Source organism: Lynx canadensis, chromosome C2, assembly GCF_007474595.2.
Source record: "Lynx canadensis isolate LIC74 chromosome C2, mLynCan4.pri.v2, whole genome shotgun sequence".
NCBI classification, from domain to species: Eukaryota; Metazoa; Chordata; class Mammalia; order Carnivora; family Felidae; genus Lynx; species Lynx canadensis.
In genome coordinates this window covers 41,120,619-41,140,650 of record NC_044311.2, presented here as the reverse complement: position 1 = coordinate 41,140,650, position 20,032 = coordinate 41,120,619, and the positions used below count along the sequence as shown (strand labels likewise).

At 36.6% G+C, this 20,032-nt stretch overlaps 1 protein-coding gene across 2 annotated transcripts in view; it reads left to right on the top strand.

Annotated features, from left to right (window-relative positions):
- The window catches only part of PLOD2 (procollagen-lysine,2-oxoglutarate 5-dioxygenase 2), a 100,789-nt gene that overhangs the window by 53,542 nt on the left and 27,215 nt on the right, over positions 1 to 20,032 (top strand). For both annotated transcript variants that reach the window (XM_030330024.1, XM_030330023.1), the window contains exons 4-8: positions 5,122 to 5,285; positions 8,439 to 8,551; positions 11,053 to 11,116; positions 12,359 to 12,456; positions 19,209 to 19,310. In XM_030330024.1, coding sequence (XP_030185884.1) covers positions 5,122 to 5,285; positions 8,439 to 8,551; positions 11,053 to 11,116; positions 12,359 to 12,456; positions 19,209 to 19,310 — 541 coding nt within the window. The remainder of the gene's footprint in view (positions 1 to 5,121; positions 5,286 to 8,438; positions 8,552 to 11,052; positions 11,117 to 12,358; positions 12,457 to 19,208; positions 19,311 to 20,032) is intronic.

Here is a 20,032-nt window from a genome sequence, read left to right as displayed (position 1 = left end):
CATTCATTCATGTGCTTATTCATTTGTTCAACAAATATTTATTGACTGTCTCCCAGATACAAAGCTAGAGGAATACACAGGTGAATAATGATGTGGATCTGGCATATGAAGAAAGAATAGGCAGTCTAGTATAAGATAGGCAGTCCCAGTGTGAAGGGGAAGAAATAAAATGTTTCATGAAATGAGAAGGGAAAAGGTCTGTGGGAACTAAAAGGAAGGAAAGGGTCTCTTCTATTTAGGTGAATCAAATAGAAGTTTTTAAAGGAGGTGAGATTTGAAATGGGAATGGTTTGGACCCGATTGGGAGAAGATGTGCCAAGCAGATGGAAACATCTTGAGAAAATACGAGAATGACAGATCAAATGGTTCAGTTTGGTTTCGGAACAGGTTACTTAATGGAAAGTTATTGTGACGCTGATTCTTTTAGACTTTACCCTGTAGGCCAGGTGCTGGTAAGCCAGGGGCCAGACCACTGCTTGTTTTTATAAATAGTTTTATTGAAACACAGCTGTGGTCATTGTTTCTGGCTGCTTTTGCACTACAACAGCAGAATCGAGTCCTTGCAATGGAGACCATATTGCCCTCAAAGCCAAAATTATTTTCTGTAAAAGGCTAGATCGTAAATATTTGCAGAGTCCTGCTTTAGACCTAGTTGTGAGCTACTGATCCAGCCTGGGGACTAGCACAGAATGATTTTCAGGAGAGTTTGTCCGTGAGTCCTTATCAGACGTGAGGAGATAGGTAAGGCAGAGGCTTGTAGGGTTTTGGAATTAATCTAGTCCAGTGTCTTCTAGAAAGGGTGGAGAAGATTTGAATGCTAAATAGATTAAGTAGATGGAGTCAATAGGATTTGGTGAAATATTTTATTCGAGAGGGCATAGAAAGGGAGGAGGTAAAGCTGGATGAAAGATTTTCAGCCTGTGTGGTTGATGGTGCCACAGAAACAGGGAACACAGAAGGGCAAACACTTGTAAAAGTTTGAATGACCTGTTAGAGATAGAATGCTGACATGTCTGTTAGAGAACTCAGTATGACCACATAAGGTGGGACCTTATGGTTTTTGCAGGACCCAGGAATATTTACTACAGTTAACTATGGAAAATTTTATTTTATTTTTCGCATTTAAATGGACCAAATTCCTGTGAGAATTATTTTTATGACCGTTGTGCATTTTAAAAAATTTGATTATTTGGGTTGTTGTGGCCAACGTAATTTTAAGTAGAAAAACTTTCTTGCCGTTTGAAAAGTTTTAAATCAATTCAGAGAACTGTTCTAAAATCCTTAAACATGGAAATAACAATGCCACTAAAATAAAATGGGAAAGTTTTAGCTACCTTAAATTTTTATTCAGAGTTAAATTCTCACTTCGATTGTGTGAACATAATCTTTGCCTTTACATTTTGCTTTAAAATAATTATTTTTGGGGGGTGCCCGGGTGGCTCAGTCAGTTGTGTCCAACTCTTTTTGGTTTCAGCTCAGGTCACGATCTCATGGTTCGTGAGTTTGAGCCTTGCATCGGTCTCTGTGCTGCCATTGTGGAACTTGCTTGGGATTCTCTCTCCTTCTCTCTGCCCCTCCCCGACTCAGGCTGTGTCTGTCTCTCTCAAAATAAATAAATAAGCTGAAAATAATTATTTTGTGTTATAAAGGTAATGCTTGCTTGTCAACTACTAAATCATAAAAGTAGAAGTTGCTACAACTCCCTTTCAAGCTGCTGGATTCTGCTAATAGTTTCAGATAGATGGTATAGATACTATAGTCTTCACCAGGTTTATAAAGACAGAAAATATTCACTTTCCAAATGTGCATTTCTACCTCTGAAGATGTGATGCTACCTACAAAATTTCTGAATCCGTTGGCCCAAGTCTCCCAATCATGTGATTCTCTGACATAATAATCCCTTTTTTCCATCTCTAGGCAATGTGTTGGGAGTCTTCTGCAACTTGAAGGGCAGTCTGTGTCTCAGAAGGTTTGATTTATTTGTCTTGCCTCTCGTGGCTGAATTACCCATGACACTGGTCTTCTTTCCTACTTCAGGAAAGTAAGATAGGGTTAGTGGTCAAATCTAAAGCGGTCATGCTGAGGAACTAAGTTGTACTTATTTATAAGAAAAAGAGGAAATAGATATATTTTTATAAATATTATTTTGTACAGTTAGATTAATTCAGCTTTTTCAATCAACAGGCAGGGAGAAGATAGTTTGAGGTTTTAGTCAGAACACATGTATTCTGATTTAAAATTTATCTTAACATATGTGTATATAAAAATAAAATTATTATAAACTACAGATTGGTATGAACTTAAAAGTGAGTTTTCCTCCTGCCTCTCCCATTATTACAGTCCCTTTCATCTAGTAACAATAATGCTAATTTTTAACTTTATTGAGTGCTTATAACATGCCATGAGTTATTCTTAATTTTTTATTCAGTAACTTGATGAGATAGGTACTGCCCTCCTCCCCCATTTTATACATAAAGAAATTAAAGCATTAAGAATTTAAGTAGCTTGTCTAAGGTTACTCAGCACATGGCAGAGCTGAAATTAGACACACAACTAGAAGACTTCAAACTGTATGCTCTGAGTCCCTTCATGATTATGTTATTAATAGTATTAGCAGAAGCTTGCCTATTGATTCTGGAAGAAAGAAGACGCCATGTATGGAAAGGTATATATATATAGATAAGTTTTAATTTTGAGATGATATTTTCTGTAACAAATCATAAAATTTAAATTTTCTAGAACAATATAAAAATGAAAAGAAGTAGTCAACGTCTCTGATCCCAACCTTATTTTTTCTTTCTAAAAAACTTGGCTAAAAAACTTCACTAAAAAACTTACTAAGTGTAGTTGCACATTAGTAACATTTTAACTCTCGTGTGTTTTGTTTAGTTTTGTTTAAGACTCAGAAGTGTACTATCTGGTGAGGGTTTGTGTATGTCGAGTACTTTTTACTTGTAAAGTGTAGTTCACCGTGAAGGGTAAAGAGAGGAAAGGAACAGAGGGAAGGCAACTTCCTTTTTAAAGTACAGGTTCTGGAGATTACAGAAGCACACCAGTTCCACTCACATTCCGCTGGACAGACTTAGACATGTGCCCACATCTAGCTTCAGAGTAGTCTTTAATAAGGTGACCATGTGCCCAGTTAACACAGGGGGGCTCCATTATTGAAATAAAGGCTGGGGAATGTATATGAGGGTCAGTTAGCACCTCTGCCACAAGTATAAACTTACACTATTCTTGCTAAAGTAAATTTTTGTAAAGTTTATTTATTTATTTTGAGAGAGACAGAGCACAAGCGGGGGAGGGGCAGAGAGAGAGGGAGAGAAAGAAAATCCCAAGCAGGCTCTGCAGTGTCAGCTCAGAGCTCAGCCCGGAGCTCAAACCCTCAAGCTTTGAGATCATGACCTGAGCCAAAACCAAGAGTCGGCCGCTTAACCGAGCCACCCAGGTGCCGCTCTAAAATAATTTTTAAAACTTCATGGGGTTTTTATTTTTATAGAGATGAGGAATCGTGTGGCTTGTTTTACAAAATAACTCCTATATAAAACGTTATTAAATGTTGCCTGATGCATTACTACAGCCTTGGCATATTACCAGGCTTTTTGAGAGCGAGTCTGGCTGGGAAAAGCATGTGGAATAGTCTCCTTACTCCTCCATTCAGATATCACAGCAGTGTATCTGCACTATTGGCTGTTGGGAACACTTGGTGCTGAGTTCAGGAGCATTAGTTTGTTCTTACTGTTTACTACCTGGGATATTAGGTCATTAAATTATCATCTTCGGAAACTTTTGGTCTTGAAGTTCTCTGATGTGAAAAAAAACGATGCAAAAGAATTTATGGTTGTAACAAGGATAAAGAATTTATTGCAGAGTGGAAGCGTATCTGGTTGTGGCTTTTACACTTCATGTTTTGTTAAGTCATTGTTACTCTGTGAATGAACAATGAGCAATAATGTCCTCAGAAAACTCAATGAAACCATTGACATTATAATGTCAATTAAAAAAAACTTTTTAAATGTTTATTTTGAGAGAGAGCGAGAGCGAGAGCAAGCACGTGAGTGGGGGAGGGGCAGAGAGAGACAGGGAGACATCTTAAGTAGGCTCCAGGCTCCGAGCTGTCAGCACAGAGCCCGATGCGGGGCTTGAACCTGTGAACCGTGAGATCATGAACTGAGCCAAAGTCAGATGCTTAACCAACTGAGCCACCCAGGTGCCCTATAGTGTCAATTTTTAGATAATTTTTTTCAATTTTATTGAGCTTTAAAAGATGCAGAGACAAGTGCATCTTGTTAAAGCTATGCAGAGGCAGACACTCTGTCTCAAAAATAAATAAACATTAAACAAATTTTTAAAAAAAGATGCACTTGTCTAACACTTTTATTTTAGGATTTTAGGCTAAATAGTGATTTAAATATAAATTTATAATGGTGATTTTTAGTAGTTGAACACATTTTATCAAAGGTAATGAAATCTTCAGAAATGATGATGGTTGGATACAAATTAAATCGAAACATTAGGCAGTTATAATGGCAGCTTCTGTCAATGACTATGTCTATATTATTGTTATATATAGTTAGTTATTGAATTTTTAGAAAATGTTTATTTTTTTATTTTGAGAGAGAGATCAAGCAGGGAAGGGGCAGAGAGAGAGGGAGACAGAGAATCCCAAGCAGGCTCTGTGCTGACGCACAGAGCCTGACCCAGGGCTTGAATTCATGAACCATGATGAGATCATGACCTGAGCCGAAATCAAGAGTTGGATGCTTAACCAAATGAGCCATCCAGGCACCCCAAGTTATTGATTTTTTTAACCTTTCAATACTGATTGAGCATTTTGATTTTGGGAATATGTGATTATTGAAAAAATGTATCAAGACTGGTGCTAAAAAACATTGTCTTTATTTGGACTTATCTGCCGATGTGATGTAAACATTAATAATTTAGTATAACCCATATAATTTAAATTGAAGGAAAATTGGAATATTCTGTAAATAGTTGGTATTAATCTTATGTTGGATTCTAAATTCTGATTTTTATTAGTGACTATTTCTTGGTTTACATGCCTAAATTCTGACAAGTGTATTTTAAAACTTCTTCCTCCCCGCCCCCCCCATTAAACAGCTTTGATGTCATATTTGCTGGTGGTCCAGAAGAAGTTCTAAAAAAGTTCCAAAAGTCAAACCATAAAGTGGTCTTTGCAGCCGATGGAATTCTGTGGCCAGACAAAAGACTAGCAGACAAGTATCCCATTGTGCACTTTGGGAAACGCTACCTGAATTCGGGAGGTGGGTAAGATACTGGCAGAGAAGTTAACTGCTAGTCATAGAAAATTACAAATATTGATGAAACAACCTTTTTTTGTATAGGTAACTATAGACATGAACCATTATCTTCTTATTACTATGAAAAATTTTATCAGCTTAGAATCCATGGTGTGCTTTAGTTAACTAAATATTTTCCATGTATTATATCATATGATGCTCCTAACAGAACTAAGCCGTGTAAATGTTATGATTTCCAGAATATAAGTGGGAAAACCTATGTTCCCCAAATTTAAGTGACTTCTCCTAGAGACATTCAGTTGTTCAAGGAAAAACAGCATGGATTCTGGTCTGATTATAGTTTCATTGACAATTTTCTGGCTATTAGATAATGGGTTTATCTAATGAGTTCTAAGTAAGTTCCCTTACTTAGGAAAAAGTGTAAGCTATAATCATGTAGCTATAAAATATAGGCATTACTTAATTCTATCTATGTTTTAAATATATCAGAGTAAATGAATGATTTTGTCTTGAAATCACTCGTCAAAAAGGTTCAACACTGAGTGGATGTAAAGTGCTGCATTAGCTACTCCACCATGGATTAAAGGAACAAATTATCACATTTTCCCTTTCCTTTCAAAAAAAATTAATAAACTTGACTTTGGACATTATGATGACTCCAAAATGTTTTCCTTAGACTGAGATTAATATAAACATATGACCCGAAGACATAACCAAATAGGATGGGAGACATGTTAGAGAAATAAGTTCGGTGAAAGTTCCAAGCCACATTGGGAAAACAAATTTTTTTTGGATGATTCACATGTACATAACTGATACTATTTAGTTTAGTTCAGGTTAAGTCCTACTTGATGTAGCAGCAGCAGCGTTTCTGGATTCTAGGCTCTGATCAAGGAATTTATGGCAATGAAACCTTTCACAAGTAATTTACTTTCTCTGGGATGCCTCAATTCCAGCTCTATTTACCTGCAATGTATTTTATGCAATATATTCCCATAGTTATGCCTTGGAATTTTGTCAGCCCATATAAATATTGCACTTCTGACACCTTAAATTCCAGTTTGCACTGCCTAGTTTCAGCTCACTTTTTCTCTCCATCTCAGTCCAACTGCAGTTCATAGTTACGGGGATTTCTTGACCATTTTATTTTTCTCCTAATCTATCTACCACCTTTGGATTTTACTTCCATAATCAAGTTACAACCTCGGTTTTCTCATGTTAGTCACTTGACCTCATTACCTTAGTAGTCTTTCCTTCTTAGATTTATAGTTAATGCACTGACAAAGCCTCTCCCTAAGATTGTTTCCCAATTTTTACTTCTTTGTCTTAACCCCTTAATTATGGATTGGTGCGACTTGCACCCCCAAACTGTCAGCCTGTCAGTTGCACATGGCTGGCTTTTAACTTATCTGAAGTCCTATATAGTCTAAAAACCACTTAGCTGAGGGACTCTGGGAGAAGTTTTATTTTATATTTATTAATTTTTCTAAACATATATATAGTCAAACATCTAGATGTAATTTATATACAAATTATGTAATGATTCACTGAGATGGTGAAATTCATCTAGATGGAGTATATGTGTTTAAGAATCTAAATTTCAGACAGATGCACAGTGCTGTGGAAACAGCAAAAACCCAGCAAGTGAGTGCCTTTGTGAGAAAGTTTAATTAAGGAAAAGGTGTTTTTAAGTGGGAAAGAGATCAAAACATGATTCCTATGCTTTCTGTAGCCATAATTATTAAAGAGATGCTAGAAAATCTAAATATATTCAATAAAAGATTATATAATTTCATGAATGGACTATTGAGAGTTATTTAAGGGACATGAGTTTCGTTTATGATTATATCATTTAGTTTTAAAAAATTATGGAAAGAAACCATGTTTCCTTATCAGGAAGATTTCAGAATATTATAACCTTTATTGGTTTGAAATAATATGGAAATTTAATAGAAAAATATAAATCATAAAATATATATCACATACTATGAAAATAGATGAAATTTCTCTTCATTTTTGAATGGGGTTTATACAAAGGATAAGGAAACATAGATTTTGAAAAAGAGTAATATAAACTATTGGAAAATGTCATATGCCATTACTTGGACATATTTTTCATTATAGTATATTGGTAATAGGAATTAAAAAATTGACTATATTTCAGTGTTTTAAGATTTTTTTAATTTGATAAAAATAACAAATGAGGAGCAACCAGTGATTGGTTTAAGCATGTTTTCATTTTCTCTTGATTTCTCTAGATAACAGTAATTTTTCTGGACCTATTTCTTTTCATTCTTTTATTCCTATGAGGAAATTTTAATTTTGAGGGTAAAAAATTAGGTTTTCTTTCAGTTCACAAGAGTAACTTTCGTCCCTTTTTAAAAGTATTGCAGGTCAATGAAACATAACAGCTTGGCTACATTTCTGAAATTCAGAGGAAGATTCAAACAGGAGAAAAATGATACTGTTGTCTGTGTCTTTTATAGACAACTGTTATTGGCAAATTTAATGCTTATGCTTGAAGGCCAAGGGGAACAATCCAATTTTAGACTTCCTTTCTCCAGACTGTGACATAAAAAATCTAGCCAGAAAATGGTTTAGCAGGTACAACTATGACCAGTTCAAGTAAAGGAAAAATTCCCAAAATGTCCTAGATATAAAATTTCTTTGACATGTTTGCAGTCAGTGACATTTCCAACATTCCTTTGATTTTGTTAGCATCCTGCACTGACATTAAATCACCATAGTAGAGATTTTTTTTTTTCCAGAAACAGTGAATCCTCTCCAAAGGATCCAAGAAAGATCATTTTAGAAGGTCAGGAAGAAAATTCTGTCTTCTTCTGTTCTTTTCCTAGTAACTTTTTCCCTTAGGAGCCTTGGAAAACATTATTCCCTCTCTTGTGTCGATTAATTTTGGGAATGTGTTTATTCAAAATAAGTCTTTGATTTGCAGTTGGTAAAAACTCACTCTTGTAGTTTATATATAAAACAAAGGATGCTCAATAACTCATTTCTTCCATGGTAATCTGTAAAATTCTAACCTAAGTATTAGGCCTGATGGATTTACACCTCTGTGCAACTGATGAATGGAATTAATAGAAACCAGTTTTGGTCTTTGATTACTAAATTCTCTAATCTCTCTCTGTTATATTGCAGGATTTATTGGCTATGCTCCATATATCAACCGTATAGTCCAGCAGTGGAATCTCCAGGATAATGATGATGATCAGCTCTTTTACACTAAAATTTACATTGATCCACTGAAGAGGGTATGTAATAGCTTGCATTTTTAATATAACCTTCTTATTTAAGATGTCTACTGGAGCTCCAGCCATTGTATCCGTGTTCTAGGCAGTTAACAGACAGAATGGTAAATACGGGGCCATCTGAGTTACATTACCTCTTTTTAAATAATCTTTCTAGAAAAAACTTTCTGTTACTTTTCTTTGACCAGAACATATTTATGTGGCTACGCATAATATGCAAAGAAAATGTTGTCCTTTGTTTCAAGTGTAAGTGTCCTATTAAAAAATCGGATTTCTATTATTAAGGAGGAGGAATGCAGGGAACAGTAGCTGTCTGGTATGGACCCTAAAGAGAATATTCCTGAGATTGATTTAAATGAAACTTTGGAGAAAAGTAAAACCAAAGTTCTCTAATTTTAGAAAATTGTTAGTATATTTACATAATGTAAGTTAATGTTTCATAAATTCACCGTAGGTAACATAATCGTTCTAAAATGTACTGAGTTTATATAATTTGTGGGTGCTGTTATTGGAAACAAGTTTTTTTTTAATTTTTTAAATGTTTATTTGTTTTTGAGAGAGAGAGAGACAGAGCACGAGCAGAGGAGGGGCAGACAGGGAGACACAGAATCCGAAGCAGGCTTCAGGTCCTGAGCTGTCAGCATGGAGCCCAGTGTGGGGCTTGAACTCACAGACTGTGAGATCATGACCTGAGCTGAAGTTGGACGCCTAGCCGGCTGAGCCACCCAGGCACCCCAGAAAAAAGTTTTTTTAAAGTATATTTTACAGCGAGTTTGCAACTGTAGCTGTTTCTGTTTCTTAGATAAACATTTCAGTTATCTAAATGTTTTCATTAGACACTTAATACTTAGGAAACTTTATGCTTAAAATGTTTATTTTTATTCGTCTCCCTTTTTTGCTTTCCCTCTTATGTGTCTGACATAGCAAGCCTGAGGACTTCTTCTTTCATCTGGGAGGAGAAGCCTGCTCTTGGCACGAGTGCTAGCCTGTGCAGCATGATGTCTGTCTGCCTTTGTGTAATTCAACCGTGAAAGTACTTTGAGTCTTACTTAGTTGTCTGTGCTTCAGGATGCTTTCCCTGAAATCTCACTACTGAGTCTGTAATGTTTTTAGTTGTGTAAATCCTGTTTAAGTTTCTCTCTTAGCGTAAGATTTTATCTGGTTAGCACATGTCCTTGTTTGCTTGGTTTGTCATAACAAAATACTCTAGACTGGGTGGCTTAAACAACAGAAATGTATTTTCTCAGAGTTCTGGAGGAACTCAGAATTAGTCATATGGTGGAGAAGTGGAAATATTAGGAGAAAAGCATGAATGCTTTGACATACCCTGTACCCTAGATCAGGGCAACAACATGGTCGGTTTCTAGCAAAGTCTCTCTTTCCGGGTTGTAGACAGCAGCCATCTCCTTTCTGTGTCCTCACGTAGCAAAGAGAGAGAGACACAGAGGCACGCACACATACACAGAGAGCATGCACAAACACGCTGGTGTCTCTTCTTAAATGGGCACTAATTCTATTGTGAGGTCCCTGCTCTCATGACCTCAGTTTAACCCTAATTATTTACCAAAGGCCCTGTCTCCAAATACCATCACATTGTGGGTTAGGGCTTCATATGAATTTTGATGAGACACAAACATTCAATCTATAGGAATACACAAAGATAATTTTAGGAATATTATTATGACAGAGAAATGTAGCTGAAAAACTGGTACATTGAGAATCATAAAGTTTGTAAAGGGGATTAATCTTTGTAATCATGTTGATTGATTATGTGCCTATTGTAGCTGACAGGTAGGGGAGTATGCCACAATAATTACCCAACCTCAAGAGCTTAACCCAACAGAGGTCTATGTCTCCTGCTACATGTCAGTGATAGGTCAGCAGAGGGTTTCTGCTTATTGCAGTCGCTTGGGGACCCCGGCTGATGGAGCAGCCATCATAGATCTTACTAGTTTGTGTGCCACTTGGGGTCTCAAACTGGAAGTTCCATGCTCCAGGTTAGAAGTGATTCATTTTACTTCTGCTAAAAATCCACTTGTCAGAATTAGTCATAATGCAGTGAAGTGGAAATACTAGGAGAATAGCATGAATTTTTTTTTTTTTTTTTTTTTTTATTTTTGGGACAGAGAGAGACAGAGCATGAACGGGGGAGGGGCAGAGAGAGAGGGAGACACAGAATCGGAAACAGGCTCCAGGCTCCGAGCCATCAGCCCAGAGCCTGACGCGGGGCTCGAACTCACGGACCGCGAGATCGTGACCTGGCTGAAGTCGGACGCTTAACCGACTGCGCCACCCAGGCGCCCCATAGCATGAATTTTTTAACATACCCTTTATCCTTTAATTCAGTCAACTCTCTATAGTCTTTCTGTCTTTCTGAAGAACATTGCTGGAATAATTTACAAATAGGATCTTAAATTCCCCCAAAGAATAAACTATATTACCACGATAGTGTTGTTTGCTATTTTTGTTCTCATTTTCAATAGTATCTTTATTCTCATTTTTAGGAGGCTATTAACATCACATTGGATCACAAATGCAAAATTTTCCAGACTTTAAATGGAGCTGTAGGTATGCTTCCTAAATACAGAATTGTTCATGAATACAAACGAACACCTGTGTTTTCAACTCTCTGTCCTGTATTATATCCATTTTGGGGCTGCGGTTAAGGTTTACTGTGTAGATATTACAACTTTTAAAAAACAATGGACTTGGGCTTAGTTTGACATCGTGAAATACATTTACTGAAAATCATTTCTTAAGACTAGTGTAAAAAAGATAAGCTTCTAGCTTTAGGTAATTTAGAATTTAGTGTCTCACCATCTGGAGATATATTTTTAATTTAATGATACCTTATTATTACACAGTTTTCCGTGTACGTTCTCTGTGTTGTGAATTAATGAGGAATATTAGAGTATTGGAGTAATTTACCTAGCTTAAATGGTAATTGGTAACCAGGCACACATACTGTGGTGTGTGTGTGTGTGTGTGTGTGTGTGTGTGTGTGTGTGTGTGTTTGTGTGGGTATGCCTGTGTGTGTTTGCCTAGATAGACATATTTCTTGGCAAAAATACATTAATCCATTAAATTAACCAATATACTGAAAATAAAAATACACTAATTCACTAATGCATTAATACTTTAAAGATTAAAAATACATTGTAATTCAGTACAACTCTTCAAGGCAGTTCATGCACTAAAGAGTTTCTCAGAATGGAAAGCATTTAGTTTGAAGTGCTTAGGAAATGTGAGGAAAGGAACTGGAAACAGCAACAAAAAACAGCTGTTCCTGCTCCCATCTGACTTGTGTATTCCTGGTATTTGCATTAGGCCTGATTTCCAAGAACTGGAAATACTATCAATGATGGCCAACTGCAGAAACCTTGCTTATGTCTGGCAGTGTTCTATTTGCCATATTTATATTGTTATCATCTTCATAATAACTTTGAAAGGCAGGCAAAGATCCCATTTTTACAGTTGAATAAATTGAGATAATAATTTACCTCATCTGGGATCACATTACTATCAAGAGCCCTTGGAGGCAGGATGGCAAAGATGCTTTTCTCCAGCCAGACACCCCGGTCAGTGTCTTAGCGCCTCAGTTTGTGGGTGCCGGGTTGGAGTGATGGAGGTGCTCTGCGGACCTAAAGTAGGCAAAATTTCTAAACGTGTTGTAGCACATGGAATAGCATTCGTGAGAAATTTTATAACAACAAGAAGGTATAGATAGATGTAGACATGTATATGTGCATATGAATACACACACACATTTTAAATGACTAAAATCTGTTTTTTTTTTCCTTTTTAACCCAGATGAAGTTGTTTTAAAATTTGAAAATGGCAAAGCCAGAGCTAAGAATGTATTTTATGAAACATTACCAGTGGCACTTAATGGAAATGGACCCACCAAGGTGAGTCACAGTGACTTTTCCCTGTTTCCTTACTACAGAGCAGTATGTAGGGTGTCATCTTCTTCTCCCCCCTCCTTTACCTTCTCCTCCTTCTACTTCTCTTTTTTAGTATCTTTGAGAGTCTCTATTTTTAGTGCTAGCAATCTACTGGCTTCATCTTTACACTGTGTATTATGTGGTTTCCTTCAGATTAATCAAATGATGATTTTTCTTGAGCAAAGTGATACTTTTTCATTCTATTTTTGACACATTACTGTTTAAGAATAACAGCGAACTTGAGAATGAGCCATATTTTCCTCATACAGGATATCCTATCTGAATAGGAGATGCTGAGGTCTTTAACTCACCATTTTCTGAGTTAACAACTCTGTTAAAGATTGAGGTGTCACTGTGTGGCTGGAAGCTTCTTCTTGCACTTATTTTAATACCGAGGTTGATGGGTTATAGTTGAGAAAGACATATTGCGACTAATGAAATTTTAGATGCTTTTCAGATAGACATCATTGAGCTTGCTGAGAATGTTATTGACTGCAAAATGTTTAGATAAGTTTGAGATACAGATGTGTGCTTGAAACAGTGTTCCGAGAAACCGAGATGCCTAGTTTGTAAGTACCTAGAAAAGAGATGAACAGATGTGCACTGTGGGAAGAGGGGATGGGGAGATGTCCTCTGCTGTTTCAGAGGACTGAGTAGTGTGAATTCCAGTAAAAGCTATATGCATGGGAAGCAGGGCAAGGGAAAGCTCACACTAGCAGCTTGTTCACCCTCAAAATGGAAGAAGAAGATTCCTCTTCCCCTCTAGTTAATCTTTACAACTTGCGTATTGTCCCATTCCAGCCCTCCTGCAGTCTGGCTGGGGGCACTCCTTTCTCTGTCTTGTATCACTTTCCCAGATCTATCCTCTCCTACTCCTTAGCAATGTAAAGACCCTCAAGTCTTTCCCATCTTAAAGCCAAGGCAGCACAAACTAAACCATCCTCCTCAATCCTTTTGCCTTTGAGCCTGCCTGCCTTTTTCCTCCCCTTCACAGCCACACACTTTAGAGTCAACTTACTGCCACCTCTGTTCCTCTTCCCACCACACCAAGAAATGCTCCTGCCAAGGTCTGTTGTGACATCCTCTTTAGCCCTCATTTTACTTGACTCAGAGATAACATTTGACCATGTTGATCCCGTTTGGTCCTACTTGAAATAAACACTGTTTCCCTTTGCACCATTCTCTGCTGGTTTGTCTACTGATTTTCTGGCCTCTTAAATCTCTCTCTTTTTCTGCCTTTTTTTTTTTTAAATACACATTAAAAAAAAAAAAAACTAAGACATCGTATGGGTGGGGTAGCTCAAGGGTGGTGGGAGCGATCTTTTTCCTTTCTTGTTTTAATTAAGTGTTCCATAGGTATCTCTCTGAGACACCTTTCGTTTCTACACAAATTCTTGGTTAATTTGCTTCCTTCCTATGTCAGCCAATCCTCTTGTGATGCTGATGATTTTCAAATCCTTGCTCTGGCTCCTGTATCTTTCTCAGGCTCCAGGTCTGAATACCCAGTTGGTAGCTTTGTGTATCATATGAAGACCTGAACTCAAGACCTTCAGCTCTGCCTCCTCTTTTGTCCAGCTGGTTCATGGGAACGTGGGTCTTGTTTTGGCTCTAGGTGCTTCCCACTCCCAACCCAAGAGCTGTTTTTTTTCTGATTCCTGTACGTGGTGGTTTGTCTAATTTTCTCAGTGCCAGTGACAGCTTCCTTAGTTCAGGCCACCTGCACCCTGCCTCCCCTAGCAAACCACCCACCAGAAACCTGGAACCTAGGGCATTGTGTTGAAGCAGAAAGTCAGTCACATCAGTCACCTGTATAATGCCCTCTGTAGACTTAGGTGTAAAGAGCCAAATTCTCACCTTTCCTTGTAAAACTCCTTTTAAAATTTCACTCCTGGTTTAGTGATCACCAGTCCATTCTTCCATCTACTTCCCCGCTCCTGACACTACAGATATCTGCAGGAACGTTTCTCATACTCATTCTCTCCCTCTTTCTCTCTCCCCACTCCTACGTACTGAATTCCTTTGAACTTTGAACCCTGGAATCCTTTGCCCCTAATCCCACTTGCTCTACCCACCTACTAAATCCTCTTCATCTTGTAGACATCAGCTTAGTCTTTACTTCTCAGGTCTCCTGCATGCTTTCTATAGTATTTGGAACTTTGTCCATCACAATACCTAATACCACACGCTAGACAGGTATGGATTTACTTTTTTTTTTTTGTCTCTCTTACTTACTGGGCCTTTAGCCTAGGAATTATAGAAACCATACCTATCCTGTTTACTTTTTGTTTCCGCAGGCTCCAGCACGTATCTAGCATATATTAACCTTTCAGTAAATGTTGGAATTTATAAACAATCTAATGACCTAGCTTATTCTTGGGAGTGGTAAGGCAGATTATTTTTTGGCAGGGCAAAAAAAGTCATAAAACTGATGTGGATCCCTGTAACTTTTCCTTAAGCAGATAAATGGACATCTTTTGTCTATGAAGCGTCCTTTGCAATACATGTGTGTGTGCGTACGTGTTTGTACGTGTGCATGCACACAGTGTCTATTTTAGCCCTCTGTCTGATATCCTTGGTGCCATTTAGACAAGGGCTTGTTCAACCAGACATCTCCTATAACCACATAGGGTGCTGTTTCTTCTTGGTAATTTTCTAAATCAAATGTAAATGTCTTTAAAGAGGGGGCATGGCCCTGAGCGTTAAGCTTTTGTGGGCAAGCCCTGATGTTCAGTGGTTGTGACGTCATCACCAGTTTCTCCTGAATTCTCAGGATGATACTGCCTAAAGTTTTACAGAGTGACTAATTTAGGACCTCTCATGAGAAAAGGAGCCCTAATCCTTAGTCCGTTTAGAAAGACCTGTTTTAGGTCTTCTAAGAAACATTCTCAGTTTGGGCTGTCACAGTTTCTGGAATTTCAAGCAGTGTGATGATCCTATTATATTTTCTCTGACATGATCCTATCTGGTCTACCTTCCTGTGATTCTATTTGACAACAAAGAATGAAGCAAGTTTTTTATTATAAAAATTAAACTTGTGATAACATAAACATTTGAGAAAAGATTATGTAAATAAGCATTTACTTAGCGCTAATATCTAATTTAATAATATTATGTTAAAGTTAAAGGCACATGAATGTATTACATTTTCCCCTGTGTCCAGGCTAATGGGAAAGAAAGCAGATTATTCTCTAGATAGAAACTTTGTTTTTAAACCATCGTTAAAGGCAAAAGGATATTTTCTATCAATTTTTATAAGTTTATTTTACTATTTTATTTAGTTAAGGGGTGATTATAATGCCAGTGGCTTTGAACCATAACAATGACCTAACTGATAATATTTAAGCCATTTTTTTCATTTAAAAATATATACATAATCTAGAAATGATAAATTATTTTTAATGTGTTTACAGACCAAAGTTATTAAAGTTAATTTCTCTAAATCTCATGCTGTTAGTAAGAGTAATTTTTAAATTATAAGTAGTTTAGGGGCGCCTGGGTGGCTCAATCGGTTAAGCATCTGACTTCAGCTCAGGTCGTGATCTCATGGTTCGTGAGTTCGAGCCCCATGTTGGGCTCTGTGCTGACAGCTCAGAGCCTAGAGCCTGCTTCAGATTCTGTGTCTCCCTCTCTCTTTGCCCCTCCCCAGCTTGGACTCTTCTCTCTCTCTCTCTCAAAAATAAATAAACACTAAAAAAAAATTATAAGTAGCTTAAAAAATCAATTATAATCTCACTAGCCCTTGATACTGTTTTATTCATGATTGCTTTCAGGTTTTTTTGTCTTTTTAGTCTATATCTGTGAGCATTTATACTTTTCATTTATTTTCATAATGATATGTAAATAATTTTGTGTTTCTTAAGTAACATTTTATTTACAATATATTTTTGTATTCTACATACTTATTTTCTCACTTGGCTAGATACACACAATCTAATATTAATAAATTTTTAGACAGAAACTATGATTTCTGGCTTGAAGCCTTACTTTTTATTATAGAAGCTCATTTATTGTTCGTAACACATTAAAAGATGCTCACTTTAACACCTAACCTTTTCTTTTACATATCAGATAATATACCTGTTAAGGTAATCATGACATTGGTGGTAGTATACAAGCTAAAATTGAACAGAAGATCAGATCACCTAATTTGCACGTGAAAACAAACATTTCTGAAACTAATTTGATTTACAATAAAAATAGGGATGTTAATTCTGTACATAAAAACACAAATTAAATGCTTGGGTCACTATGACCTTGAATAATTGGATGATTTGGGAAAATGAAAGAAAGAAAGAAAAGATTTGGTTGGAAAAGTTTCTCTGCCAATGAAATGACATCATCTCTGGAAACATTTTGATATTGTGAAAGAAGGATCAGGAAAGTACTACCACCTAGTAGCTGGGGACTGCCTGGAACAGCCTAACTACATAAACAGTTTTCTGCACTTTCCAAAGCTGCCAGCATAAATGTCTGCAGATTTTAATGAAGAAAACAGATGTAAATGGAAGGTGGGGGTTGGTGATGGATAACTTCTGCCTGTGTAGTGAGCGATCCAAAAGAGAAAGGTTTCCAGTCAAAAGTAACGTTTTTAAAATATCTTAATTATCTATGAAAATTAAATTGAGGTAAGGAGTAGAATGTGGAAAGGTTACAAAATAAAGTTTTAATTCTGAAAACTAAAAGTAATACCTTTTATGCTCTAACCTTTGAAAAGATATTGATCATTTTCATATTCACATAAGGGTTCTAATAGACTGATCAATAATTCATGAAATAAATATTTAATTTTTATGAGATTTCTGAGATGAGGAAAGTGCCAGTCTTTACACAGAGATGGGGCTTTTAGATATGGCCAACTATGGGGGATTTTTTTTCTCCCTTTAAAGAAAAACTCTTTTCCAGGACATTTTAAAAAAAGTTATATTTTCCTCTAGCCTTAAATTTCTTAAAATTTCTTTTAGAAATAATATTTAGGACAGGATCCATTTTCACATGAATCTGTTTTCTTCCTTCAAAACCATATTATTGTATGGAATATGAATGTTTAATGTTTGCATTTGTAATTTGACAACAGTAATTTTTTTTTTTTTGCGCTAGAGGCACCTTAAAATGACCACATTGACTCTTGAAATGTCATTAATGAATTTCATAAGTACATGTTTCCTGCCTTGTAATTTGTTTCCTGAATTATCATGTAGTTCAAAAGAGATGTGAATGAATTACTTCCGATGTCTTATGACTGTAATCTACAAATTGAATGTAACTATATCTACAATATCTGCATAGTACAAAGATTTTCCCATTGCAGTTAATACTGTATCATTTCAACAACATTTGTTTTAGTACAATAGAGATATTTAGATGGCATCCCATATATTTGAGAGGAATCTGGTAAAATGGTACTAATTACCTCATCTATTCTGCACCATAAGATCTTTCAGGGACTTAGGAAGCTAGAAAAATTCAGTAGGCACTTCTGTACATTTTTGGCCATCATACTTAATGTATCGACACATTTCCCTTTTGAGTTCATCTTACCTATAAGTAAATCCGCACAAGTTTCCTGAAAATGTTTACATTCTGGGGATACTCAAGATTTGTTTGAGGGCTCAGAGCATATTTTAGTGTGTTTATGTCTCTCCTCCATCTACCTTCCCTCACTTTCTTCTTCAGCCAAAACACACAAAGGGACTTAGATTTTACAGGTGAAATGATCTCCAATGATGCCTAAGGGCAGAGGGAGAAAAGTTAAAAAGGAGATGCCCTGAGTGACCTAAAAGGGGTAGCAGAGGGCGGGGGCGGGGGGTGGGGGGAGAAAAGCAGTAGTGTACTTCAGTTTACTGTTAATAATTGTGGGGTGGCAGTAATTAGGGCCTTGTTGTAGATCTGTTTTAAACTGCAGACTTTCTTTTCCTGAAGTCAGTGCCCCCCGAACCACTGCCCAGAAGCCTAGTTTATGGTAGGTAGCATGGTTTCCTGGAAGAGGTTAGTGCTTTTTGGTGATAAAGTATATATAAAACTTGTTTTGAGTGGCGATCGTCTGGCACTGCCCCATTCACCATAGGTGTCTGCCCTGGGCCTTTAAACATATATTATCTTTTTTTTTTTTAATGTTTTATTTATTTTTGAGACAGAGAGAGACAGAGCATGAACGGGGGAGGGGCAGAGAGAGAGGGAGACACAGAATCGGAAGCAGGCTCCAGGCTCCGAGCCATCAGCCCAGAGCCCGACGCAGGGCTCGAACTCAAGAACATGAGATCGTGACCTGAGCTGAAGTCGGACGCTTAACTGACTGAGCCACCCAGGCGCCCCTAAACATATATGTCTTATTACTAAATTACTATTCATGTGACTGTTCTCATTAGTGTTGTTTTTGGTAAGTCTCATTAGCTCAATTAAATCTCTGTGTTTCATTATTTACATATTTCTTTAATTGCGTCTCATCTGGTATTGTTTCTTACATAAGGAAATACAATGACCTTTATGATTTATAATGCAGTTTTTGGCATTTCTAGACAAAGTTTGCCCTGGTTTTATGACTCATTGTCTGGAACGAATTTAGTTCAGTATAAACCTCTAGGTCTTACATATTAGTAGAACTATTAAAGAATATACCTAATGCAGAAAACCTGCTTTGAAGTTAGATGTTTAGAGAATGAAAGCACATTGATGGGAGAGGCTTACTTTCTTTAATACAGTTTTCCTTCATTTACTAGATTCTCCTGAATTATTTTGGAAACTATGTACCTAATGCATGGACACAGGATAATGGCTGCACTCTTTGTGACTTGGATACAATTGACTTGTCTACAGTAGATGTGAGTGGAAATGTGTGAAATGTCAGGAAGTGCAGTGATTTGTTGAAAGAACATTAGCTTATAGTTTTGATATATGGTAGATAATGCATTTATATGGCTAAAACAGGATGACACAGAAAATTGCTAGAGTTTTGTATTTCTGAACTGTTTTTGAGAGTAAAACTGGCTAGTAATTGATCCCAATAAAAGGAGCTTGGTTGTTAATATTTAATATTAATCTTATTATGATTGGGTGCCCTTGTTTTTAGTCTGCCAACTTAGTCAAAGCATTGAGGAAAAAAATGCTTCAGCATTTGTATTGACTAATATTATCTGTGCTTGATTTTTAAATTTGATGAGTTAAAAAATAATATATGATTATATAACTAAGAATTGTTTTAAGTATTTTGCATAAAATACTCCAACTAAACTTCACAAAATCTCTTAAGTAGGTAGTGCTGTTGACACAGTTTTACAAATGAAAAACTGAGGGACACACAGATTAAGTAACTTGCTTAAGGGCACACAGTTTTTTTAGGCGTTGAAGGTGGGATTTGAATTTAGGCAGCCCGGCCCTAGACCCTGTATTCTTGACCACTGCAATTTCGCCTAGATGTCATATACACATTATGTGCCAGACACAGTGCTACTTATAGGCATATTTCATAGAGAATTATAACTAGTTTGAGGATAAAGGAGCAATTAGAAATAATATTTACCTGTAGAACATTTGCATGCATTCT